The following is an 11,869-nucleotide window of genomic DNA, read 5'->3' as shown; positions in this document are numbered from 1 at the left end:
CATGACACAAACACATGCTGAAGATTCATGGATTAAGAACACTTGTGCCTGGAGGGCGAAGCCATGGAGATGGCAGAAACCACACGTGGGCTACCGAGATTCCTATGAGAGAGCGGTTGTGATGGTGGAATTGAGAGGGCTTGGCGGCCTTGGGTACGTAATGTGGAACTCTGTAATTTTTCCTTTGTTCTGTATTTGAATTTTCAGTGAGAAGGAGGAGACTAAGCAGGGAAAAGGACTCATGGCTTCTGATGCAAGTCACGTGCTGGAAGCTGCCCTGGAGCAGATGGACGGGATCATTGCAGGTATGGTCAGGGGTCCTGGCAACCCACAGCTCATCCTCCGCACTGAGAAACCGTTTCCTCTCATTGGACTTTTCTTTTGGGTGCAGAGAGAAGGCCCCTGTTGGATTTCTTTTATTTTACTGTGTGTGCCATCTCTTTTTCAACAGTGCAGACTTGGACTCTTTGATATCTGGTGTGAGTCTAGGGCTCTGTGGAGAGTACAGATGCACCATCTTTTAGCATCTGTATAACTGTATCGCAGTTTGGATCCTGGCTGCAACAGGTGCCGTGAGATTGATTTTATTGTCAAGTTTTCAGAGCACATCACGGCTCGCAGTGCAATCTCGCAGACTTTGCCCCGAACACTGGTGTCAGCTCCCTTTCCCGGCTGGTCTCCAGTTTGTTTGAGAGTCAGGAAGCAGTTTTGTATTGATTCACCTAATCACCTGAAGAATGTTCTATATGTTTTTTATCCATCGTAACTGTTTGCCTTCATGTTTGCCTTAGCCAGTTAGGATTATTGTCTAGAAGAGATCCAGCAAAACTGGTTAATTGGAAAGGACTGCCAGTGGGCTGTTTGGGCTGATTAACTCCTTGATGGGGGCAACTGAAGCCCATACTGGTTAGAATAAGCCTGTCATTGTTGGAAATATTTCCCTGCAGGCCCCAGGCCTTCTTTCTATCCTTACCTGATACAGGTCAGTGGCCTTATTTGTTGACTGGGTGTGTTTCTTTGGGACTTTGCTCCTCATTGTATGGAGCTAGGGCTGCAGGAAGAAGGTTTGGGCTGAGGGTGGCTAGAGCCCAGGGCATGCACAGAGCACTGGGCATTGCCCCCTTGCCTTTCCTTCCGTCTGCAGATACACCTGACACACTGAGGGCTCTGGGTGTTTGCACCTGGGATAGAGGACGTGTTCTAGCTGTCATCTGTCAGGCTCTTAATTTCTCAGTGGACAGAAGGGTCCTTGGGAGGCCGTGACTAACATCCCACTTTTCAGAGGCTCCAGAGGTTGGGATGTCCTGCTCTAGATCAGGGTTCCTGAAGCCCTACTGAGAGGAAATGGCCAGGAGCATGGGTTTCCTAGCAGTCCTTTCAGAGAGTCGCATCTGGAAGCTTCCGGGGCCCCCTGTGCTTTGAGATCAGAGCCACAGGGTCAGACTCTCAGACCATCTCAGGCTGTCAGCACTGCTGAGCCCCCAGCCAAGGGGCAAGGAAGAGACTCTGAGAGCCCCTGGAATGAGCAGAGCTCTTGGATGGCTAGGACGGATAAATGGGACACCGCCTAAAGAAGGTAGCCTTGTGTGAGGTCAGTTCCTCCTCCTGCCTCCTAATTTCCCCACACAGGCATTCCTGAAATGACAAAGTCTCTGGCAAAATCCCCTCTGTCTGTGGGAGAGGACTACATGTCTGGACCCTCGGGGCCTTGCCTTGGTTGGGGCTCTGCAGTGGGTGTGGAGGGCGGGCCCTGGTGTGGGTCGTGTGGAACCCGGAGCACCCATCCTTCTTCCCTTCCAGTACTACATGCTCCCTCCTTCTCCCATTTCCTTAGGCCTCCACCCTGGCAGGCTTCTTCTGGAAGGGTTCCCCAGACTTCTCTGGAACAGACATGAGAGTTTTGCAGAGAGGTGGTCTAAGATGTTCCAAGGCATTCTTCATGGGTTAGTCGGGGGAGCATCTGTAGCCAGACTGCTTGGTTCAGATCCTAGCTCTGCATCAAGTTACCTGCATGAACCATGCCTCCGTTTCCTCATATTAAAATGGGAATAATAATAGAACCCACCTAAGAAGGTTGCTGTGCTTATACATGTAAGGTGCTTAAAACAAAGCTTGGCATATAGTAAGACTATAAAATATTAGCTCTTGATAAATTAATGAGGGACAAAAAGTCTTTACCATGCTAAGTCTTTTCTAGGGACACAGTGGAGTTCTCATTTATTCAGGTCCTTATTTCACCCGTCTGTGTTTTGTAGTTTTCATTGTCTAGCTAAGGCTTGTGCATGCCTCCTAGACTTGCCTGGGGTCTTCAAGATTAATGCATGGCCTCTGAGCAGTCTCTGCTCTGCTCTTGCCCCCTTGTAGCCTGTCTTCCACAGAGCAGCAGAATAGTCAAATCACATCACTCTCCCCACAGCTCTTCAGTGGCTTCCCATCTCAGGATAAAAATCTGAAGTCCCGGGCTTCCCTGGTGGCGCAGTGGTTGAGAATCTGCCTGCTAATGCAGGGGACAAGGGTTCGAGCCCTGGTCTGGGAGGATCCCACATGCCACGGAGCAACTAGGCCCGTGAGCCACAACTACTGAGCCTGTGCTCCGCAACAAGACAGGCCATGATAGTGAGAGGCCCGCGCACCGCGATGAAGAGTGGCTCCCGCTCGCCGCAACTAGAGAAAGCCCTTGTACAGAAACGAAGACCCAACACAGCAAAAATAAATTAATTAATTAATAAACTCCTATCCCCAACATCTGGAAAAAAAAAATCTGAAGTCAACACTCTATACGATTTGGCCTTTGGCTGCCTTTGTGGCTGCACCCCCTACACTTTCCATCTGGCTCGTCTCACTTTAGCACTGGCTGTCTCAGGGCCTTTGTGCTTGCTGTCCCCTCTGCTGGAATGTTCTCCTCCAAGTACACTCAGGTCAGATCTGTACTGAAATATCACCGTGTCCGAGGCCTTCCCTGACACTCTCTAATATAGCATCCCCACATCAGCCCCGTCCTTTTATCCTTTTTTTATTTCTTTATAGCACATATCACCATCTGACCCATTACGTTCATATTTGTCTCTTTTTTTATCATGTGCCTCATGCATCAGAATGTAAGCTCTATGATGACAGGGGCTGTGTTGCTGCATCTCCAGTGCAACGCAGAACAGGGGTTTAAGAGATATTTGTCACGTGTATTTTATTTACTTTTGTGAATCAGCTCCCCTGTTCATTGATTAGGAGGCAGTTACTGGTTTCCGTGCCTATGTTTTATCTGGCTGCATGCTGAACTTCGCTGATTATTTTCTCTACTTGTACCTTTGTTTGGCTGATTCTTTTGGAATAATCACTAATTTTCTCAAAGAGTCGGTGGTTGGCACCTCCCGTGAGCCATCTCTTACGTAGTAATTGGCTCACACAGACGTTTGACGGGAGCTATATGACAGAGAATGCAACACTGAGGTTATTAGCGAGTGTCTGGAGGGCGTATGTTCTGTGCCATTTGCAATAAAAAGAATGATAATTACTGAATGCTTTTGTGTGGGATACTTTTCCTCAAGATTATTAAAACCATCCTCATTTTCAAGTTGGCTGGGCCAAATTGGGCCACAGAGCTTAGGGATATTTGTAATTAATTAATGTAGACTGCAGAGTTAGATGGGCTGTGGGGATTTGAATCCCAGCTCAGCCACTCACTACTAGCTGTGGAATCTTTGCGCGAATCGCTTAATCCCTCTCTGAGCCTCAGTTTCCTCATATATAAAACCGTGGCAATAACAGCACCCATCTCCTATTATTGGGAGGATTAAATTAAGGCAAAGAAGGCACTTAGCACAATGCCTGGCACTTAGCAAGTGCTCAACTGGTCTAGGTTACTCTTGGTTTTGTTGATATTAGTACTGACATTAGTTTTGCTGCCCAAGCTATAGTGCTGGTAAATGACAGAACTAAAATTTGAGTCCAGGGCCATCTGAGCCTCTTCTGGGCTCCATTCATTCCCGGGTTGGTTTTATGGCGAAGTGTAGCCAAGCCCTGGGGTTCTGTGGGGCCATCTACAGGAGAAGAGAGTTAACTGGGTGGAGGGTCCAGTCCTGTTCTTGCCCATCCCCACACCCACCCCCGCCCCCTCCCCTTCTCTTGGCCACAGTGGCTTTGCTCTCTTCTCTTACACATTCGACTGCCAAGTGAGGGCTCCTTTGCTTAAGGGTGGAGCAGCTGAAAGAAAGTTTGAAGATTGTGGCAGCAAATCATGATACACAAATCCTGCAGAAGTGACGTTTTTGTGTTAACATTAAAATCGTCCTTTTTAAATTTCTATTCTCTCGTTCATTTGAAGTGGAAGGATGTCAAGTAGCACCACCAACACTTTCAACACTCAGTTGCTTTTGTATCTGTTAAAGTACTCAAGCAAGTGCGCGAGGACTGTATTCTCTCACTTTATGAAAACACAATTACACTTATTTCAGTGGAAGAAATTTTTATGGGCTTCCTGCATGCACGAAATAGCAAGCACTTATGCAGAAACAAGAGGGATTCCTACTAAAATAGACACAATTCCTTGAATAATGATTATTAATAATCATAACACTATATAACAAGGACTTTCCCTTTATTAATTACTCTATAGTATGATAGGCTACTCTTCACTTTCCAAAACTCTTTCCTTAGGGCATGTGATACCGCTGTTGATGTAATTAAGCCTTTAATGCAAAAAAGGTGCCCCCGTCCTCCAGTGAATGTAAACAGTGTAAATAGTGCAAGAGATTATCGCTCGTAGAAGCAACCAGGCTGGGAACACTTGGAGGACATCCTGATACACAAGTGCCAAGTACACCCCTGCAGGGCCACACATGGTGAGTGTTGATTGCTAAAATTGATTGCTAACACATCTTCTCAAGGCATTCATCTGCTCTGGAGGTATGAGAGAAGGAAATGCCTTCTAAGCAGAAGTAGGAAATGAAGCAGAAATGTGAAGTGAAACTCCTTGCTAAAGATGGATTCTCGAAACCTGAATAAGTGTATCCCAGGTGTAACTGTACTTAATTAGAACCCAAGAATTTTATAGCAGAAAGTTGAGAAGAGGTGACTGTTAAAAAACCCAGGACTCTTGTCAAAATGATTTATTTCTAATACAAAAGACCGTTGTTGTAAGTTCCAGTATGATGTTAACCTTTGATCTGGTCTTCCTCCTGATTAGTCCCTGTGATTCAGCCTACAAATAACACCATAATTGAATTACACTGTTGATGATCGAAACTGGACACTATACTGCTTAATTACACCCCTCTGGATAGCCCAGAGCAACTGCCGCATAAGCTAATTTTGCATAGGGCTTCATCTGTGGGCTAATGGGGTCAGTGGCTGCGTCTGTAATAGGACCAGAGAACCCCTGGTCAGGACCCAGGGGACCACTTACTCCTCTTTGCTGGGGCAGGAGGTTACTCCTGCGGTTATCTATGAGCTATACGTATTGATGAGGAATAGTTAGGAGGAATGTGTTTTATAACAGTTAAACAAAGAGGTTGCTCTGCCCTGGCCTTTCTGCCAACTCTGATTAGTGTCTGCTTTTTTTTTTTTTTAAAGACTGTGTGAGGGCAGAGAAAGTTCTGATCAAGACTGTGATTGTTCACTTTGGCCCATGAATGATTTCAGCTGTGGTGTTAAAGGCTGATGACTGAGTCCAGGCTCTGAACGTTTAGTTGGTCTTGCTGTACCCTCTCAGAGGCCGATCAGCACAGAGTGGTCATTGGTAACAAAGCCACCTGTTTCCCAGTCAGGACTCAGGTTGAGAGTCCTCCGCTATGAAATTGACCTGAGGAGAGTCAGGGTGGAGTTTTAGAGGTGCCTAGCGGGCTGAGATGTCAAAGACTGCCCTTTGTGTGAAGAGGTCGAAATGGCCCACAGTGGGGCTGCCAGCCCTATTCAACAGCAATCATTCTGTTTTCTTCCCTTGCTGGCAGAGCCCATCTCTCACTCCTTTATGGCTCTGTAGCCTCGTTTTCTAATCTCTGAAAGAGTGTGAGTAAAGTTGGAATTATCATTTGTTCCTTAAATCCTTGCTGATAGTTGTAATTATAGGAACTGACCTGTAAAACCATCTGGACCTTGGATTTTCTCATTGGAAGACTGTCTTTTTGTAATGGTTAGGGACAGTCAGGTTTTAATTTTTTCTCTATTGAGTTTTGGCGCATTATATTTTTCTAGATATTTGTGTACTTTACCAATGTTTTCCATTTTGTTAGCATATGGTTGCTTATTGTATTTTATCTTTTTAAGACCTGCTGCCTGTTATATCTGTTTTTTAATCCTAGTATTGCTTATTTGTGCCTTCTCTTTATTTTTTGATCAATCTTGCCAGAGACTTTTTTTTTACTACTTTTTTCAAAGAATTGACTTGTTTTTGCTGATCAGCCACCATAGTAGGTGTGTATATTATTTATTCTGTAAATAGTTAAATGTATATATGTATCAGCCCAGGTTCTTCAGAGAAACAGAACCAATAGGGTGTGTGTGTGTGTGTGTGTGTGTGTGTGTGTGTGTATAGAGAGAGACACATAGACAGAGCAAGAGACAGAGAGAGAGAGAGAGAGAGAGATTTATTTTAAGGAATTGGCTCACATGAATGTGGAAGCTGGCAAGTACGAAAATCTACAGGATAAGCCAGCAGCCTGGAGTGCCAGCAAAGAGCCAGTGTTGCAGTTCAAATCCGAAAGCCATCTGTTGGAAGATCCCCACTTCTTCTAGAGCAGGGATCCCCAACCCCCGGAAACCCCTGTTAGGAACCAGGCCGCAAAGCAGGAGGTAAACAGCGAACGAGCAAAGCTTCATCTGCTGCTCCCCATGGCCCGCGTTACCACCTGAACACCCGCCCCCACTCCTGCCACCGCTGGTCTGTAGAAAAATTGCCTTCCACAAAACCGACCCCTGGTGCCACAAAGGTTGGGGACCACTGTTCTAGAGAGGTCAGTCTTTTTCTATTAAGATCTTCCACTGATTGGGTGAGGCCCACCCACACTATGGAGGGCAGTCTGCTTTGGTCAAACTCCACTGATTTAAATGTTAATCTCATCAAAAAAATACCTTCACAGAAACATGTACAATAATGTTGACCTAATATCTGAGTACCACGGCCTAGCCAAGTTGACACATACAATTAACCATCACAGTATGTATAGATATATAGGCATTATGTATCTATGCTTAATATATATACATATTTAACTTCTTTGAATATCTGTTCTTTATTGTTTATCATTTTCTGCTCTACTTACTTGAATGTATCTGTTCAACTTAACAAATCAACCAATAATATATAACAATATGTATTTAAAATTGATTGCTAACTTAATTCTGTTGTGGTTAAAGTGTTTTCTGATACTTACTCTCTGGAATTTATTGATACTTGCTTTGTAGCCTTGACAAGAACATTGCCAGTTTTCATTAATGTTCTATGTGTGCTTGCAAGGTGTGTGCGTTTTCCAGTTATTACATGTCATGTTCTATAATTGTCCATTACATCCAACTTATTTGAATCTTCTCTACCAATACTGTTTGTTTTGTTTTTTTGGTCTGCTTGATCTTACCAGTTTCTGAGAAATACTTATTAAAATCACTCTGCTAGATGCTGTATTTGATCCCCTATACTTGTGGGTATTTTGCCTTCTATTTTGAAGGTGTTTTTAAAACGTTTATTTATTTATTTTTAAAAATTGAAGTATAGTTGATTTACAATGTTGTGTTGTTTCTGGTGTACAGCAAAGTGATTCAGATATATATATATGTATATTCTTTTCCATTATACGTTATTACAAGATATTGAATATAGTTCCCTGTGCTATACAGTAGGTCCTTGCTGTTTATCTATTTTATATATAGTGATGTGTATCTGTTAATCCCAAACTCCTAATTTATCCCTCCCCACAGCTTTCCCCTTTGGTAACCATAAATTTGTTTTGGATGTCTGTGAATCTGTTTCTGTTTTGTAAATAAGTTTATTTGTATCATTACTATTTATTTATTTATTTATTTTTTTGCTGTACGCGGGCCTCTCACTGTTGTGGCCTCTCCCGTTGCGGAGCACAGGCTCCGGACGCGCAGGCTCAGCGGCCATGGCTCACGGGCCCAGCCGCTCCGCGGCATGTGGGATCCTCCCGGACCGGGCACGAACCCGTGTCCCCTGTGTCGGCAGGTGGACTCTCAACCACTGTGCCACCAGGGAAGCCCCCCTTACCCCTTTTTAATGTTTGAAGACATCAAATTGTTTATGTGTGTTCTTATTCCAGAATCAAGGCCAAGTTTCCTTCTGTGGGGTGATTTTTTTCTAGTTGGTAGACTGAGGATACTGCCCTTTTGCATCCTGGCTTTATGCAGAGGTCTTCCATCTGACCTCTCCCTTTGCTCAGGCCCTAAGCTTTGTCTCCTGTCCTCAAGTGGCCCATTCAAGCTGAGGTGTTAAGCCACCAGGGAATTGGCCTGCAGGGCAAACACCAGCTCACATGCTCTCTTTCTCCTGAGCTACTGAGCTCTGAAAATTTCCTTCAGTTCAGTTGCTTTAAAAAGTGTATGTATCCAAAAAAAAAAGTGTATGTATGTGTGTTTTTTAATTTTGGGTGTCCTTTGGGATTTTTCTGAGCACAACTAGTCTGTTACCACCTGCCCTGTTGCAGCTATAATGCAGTTACCTTCCTTGCCTCGTGGCCCCTTCCTCCATCTTCAAAGCCAGCAAGGTCAGGGCAAGTCCTCATGTCACGTCTCTCTGACCCATTCTTCTGCCTCCCTTTTATGATTTAAGAGCTCATGTGATTAAAACTCCAGGATAATATCTCCATCTCATGATTCTTAATCACATCTGTAAAGTCCCTTTTGCCATATTAGGTAACAAACACATTCATAGTTTCCAGGGATTAGGATGTGGGCATCTTTGGGAGGGTCATTATTCTGTCTACCACAAAGATTAATAAGTAACATTCCTTACAACACTGTAAATCAACTATACTTCAATAAAATATTTAAAAAGAATAACAGCCCATTATTCCCCTCCTGGTTTGGTTCTAGTCAAGGAACAGACAAAGGAGTCAGACAGAAAGAGATCAAAATATGAGCTTTATCATGAGTTTTACTGATTAGGGAAGTTAGCTTGACCTGAAGCCACAGTCAGGAAGGGCCTTGAATCCACTCATCCTACACACATACCCCAAACTGAACTCAATCCCAGGCTACAGACTTCCACCTTCTGGGGCAGAGCTTGTCTCAGAAAAAGCTTCCTCAGAAGCTAATGCTTGCTTAAGGGGACGGGCAGCTCCAGAGAGAATTCCATCTTTTAGTTTTGTCATCAGAAGAGGCCTTCCGCCACTGAGGAAAAATTGAGTAAAGGGAGGCAGGTAGAAACCACTCTCCCCTCCCACAGAAACATGGAGACTGGAATAGTACCCATGATAGCGATTCTTGATTTTTGTCGAGACTTTGTGTATGGCCTAGTCTATAGTCAGTTTTGAAAAAATGCTTTACATGTGCTTGAATACAGTGTGCCATCTCTAGTTGTTTGGGGTATAGTTCTTTATGTGCCTTTTGCTGTTTTGATAATCACCACTTTATTTTTTAATTTTCTTTTTAGGTCTGCTTGACCCGTCATTTCCCAAAGGAGAGGGTCTTTTTTACACACTATGGGATTTAGTTTTGTAAATTTGTGTTTAGGATTTGATATGTGAGTTCATCAGTGAGAAGACTCGTAATTTGCCTTTGTAGTACTCAGAACTTCTAAATTGTTCAGTTCCAGGGGCACCTTTCACACTCTGGTCTACAAGTTGTACTGGCAGGCTCTCCTTATCGAGACAGCTGGGAGCAGTCCATCCTTTTCTCTACTGAACACCAGTTAGATTAGAATTATTCACTTCCTGAACGTTGGCTAGATCTAACTTGTAAAAGCATTTGGCCTGGTATTTTCTCTGTGGAAAAATATTAAATTATGGCTCAATTATTTATAGGTCTATTCAGATGATTTTTTTTGTTTTTTATCATTTTATCCAGTGATTGTGTGTGTGTGTGTGTGAGACTGGTTTTAATATTTTGATCAAAAATACCTAATCCGATGCATGAAGTCCTGAGTTTTATTTTTTGAACACGTTAAATTTCACACATTCAGTGTCATAATTTTTTGTATGTCTCTCTTAATAACATCAAAGAACTGGATTACTTTTTCTCCATTATTCATATTTTTGCGTTTAAATAGGTGTTTAGTGCAAAATGGATGACTAATAAGAAAAATAAATAAATAAAAATAAACATAAATAAGTAAATAAATAGGTGTTTAGTGCATTTATAATTATTATAGTTACTAGTATATAGGTATGTGTGTACTTATTTCTCTGTTTTATGCTGTTGTTTCTTTTTAACTTTTTTTTACTTGTTTTTGGTTTTGCCTTGCTGGCTTCTGTAATATTGATCAAGTTGTTTTTAAATCTCTTTTAGGAAGTTAAACATCTATTTCTACTTTTTTTTTTTTGCGGTACGCAGGCCTCCCACTGTTGTGGCCTCTCCCGTTGCGGAGCACAGGCTCTGGACGCACAGGCTCAGTGGCCATGGCTCACGGGCCCAGCCGCTCCGCGGCATGTGGCATCTTCCCGGACTGGGGCACAAACCCGTGTCCCCTGCATCGGCAGAAGAACTCTCAACCACTGCACCACCAGGGAAGCCCTATTTCTACATTTTTAATGCTCATCCTTGCACTTTTTAATGCTCACGTTTTTAACATGCATCCTTAACACATAGGCTAAAAGATAAGTATCTTTATAGAATAATAATTCTGTCTTCCTCTTCAGTAATACCTGACTCTTAGAATGCTTTAATTCCCATCACTGCCCCATCTTCCACATTATTTTAGTTTTGTGTTCTGGTGTCATCTTGATTTATAGACCCCAAAATATTATGCTATTTATTTATTCATTTATTTATTATTCATTGAACATTTATTTTTATTGGATATCATAATGCATTATTTTACCTAATCCTTTTGAAACTTGTGAAAGATGAACAGTATTGCCACCCCCCCTTTTAAAAAAAATTAATTAATTAATCTGTTTGTTTATTTTTGCCTGCATTGGGTCTTTGATGCTGCGTGCCGGCTTTCTCTAGTTGTGGCCAGCAGGGGCTACTCTTCACTGTGGTGCACGGGCTTCGGGCTTCTCTTGTTGCGGAGCACAGGCTCTAGGCGTGCGGGCTTCAGTAGTTGTGGCTCGCAGGCTCTAGAGCACAGGCTCAGTAGTTATGGTGCACAGGCTTAGCTGCTCCGCGGCGTGTGGGATCTTCCCGGACCAGGGATTGAACCCGTGTCCCCTGCACTGGCAGGCGGATTCTTAACCACTGTGCCACCAGGGAAGCCCCGCCACCCCCTTTTTACAGACAGGAAATTGAAGCATAGATAGCTTAACTAGAAAGCATAATTAGGAAAAAATACAAGATCCATCAGATCTCAAAATCTAAGTTCTTTCATCATCCCATATTACATAAACTAGTCTTAGCTCTCAAAGGAAGGTGCTGAAACAAAGACCTTAGGTCTAAGTAGTTGTTAGAGAATGTACAGGACATATGGTCCAATGGTCTCCATTCTGGGTCTTCAGTGGAGGTGTCTGATGGTGCCCAGGAGGCTGCAGGTCTGTGTCTTGAGGGTGAAGCTGCAGCTCCTCTGGGATTCAAAGGCTCTGCCTGGGTAGCAACTTGCTATAAATATTCTTGTCTCATGCATTTTGTCATACTGTGTACCCCTGAAGAGCTTCAAGAAGAAATAGAAAATAGTCCTGGAGGCCAGAAAGTCTGAGATCAAGGTGCCAACAGGGTTGATTTCTGGTGTGACCTCTCTTCCCAGCTTGTGGGCTATCTTCTCACTGTG

General features: G+C 43.4%; 1 protein-coding gene across 2 annotated transcripts in view; it reads left to right on the top strand.

Moving 5' to 3' along the window:
- Window positions 1–207: 207 nt before the first annotated feature.
- PPFIBP2 (PPFIB scaffold protein 2) overlaps window positions 208–11,869 on the top strand; it is a 116,375-nt gene continuing 104,713 nt past the window's right edge. For both annotated transcript variants that reach the window (XM_022563244.3, XM_022563243.2), the window contains exon 1: window positions 208–305. In XM_022563244.3, the coding sequence (XP_022418952.2) occupies window positions 242–305 (64 nt within the window). In that variant the 5' untranslated portion in view covers window positions 208–241. The remainder of the gene's footprint in view (window positions 306–11,869) is intronic.

Source organism: Delphinapterus leucas, chromosome 7, assembly GCF_059928025.1.
Source record: "Delphinapterus leucas isolate spDelLeu-1000000601 "Yukka" chromosome 7, BTC_Dleu_Yukka2, whole genome shotgun sequence".
NCBI classification, from domain to species: domain Eukaryota; kingdom Metazoa; phylum Chordata; class Mammalia; order Artiodactyla; family Monodontidae; genus Delphinapterus; species Delphinapterus leucas.
Note: the sequence above shows the minus strand (reverse complement) of the source record. Positions and strands in the feature narration are given on the sequence as shown.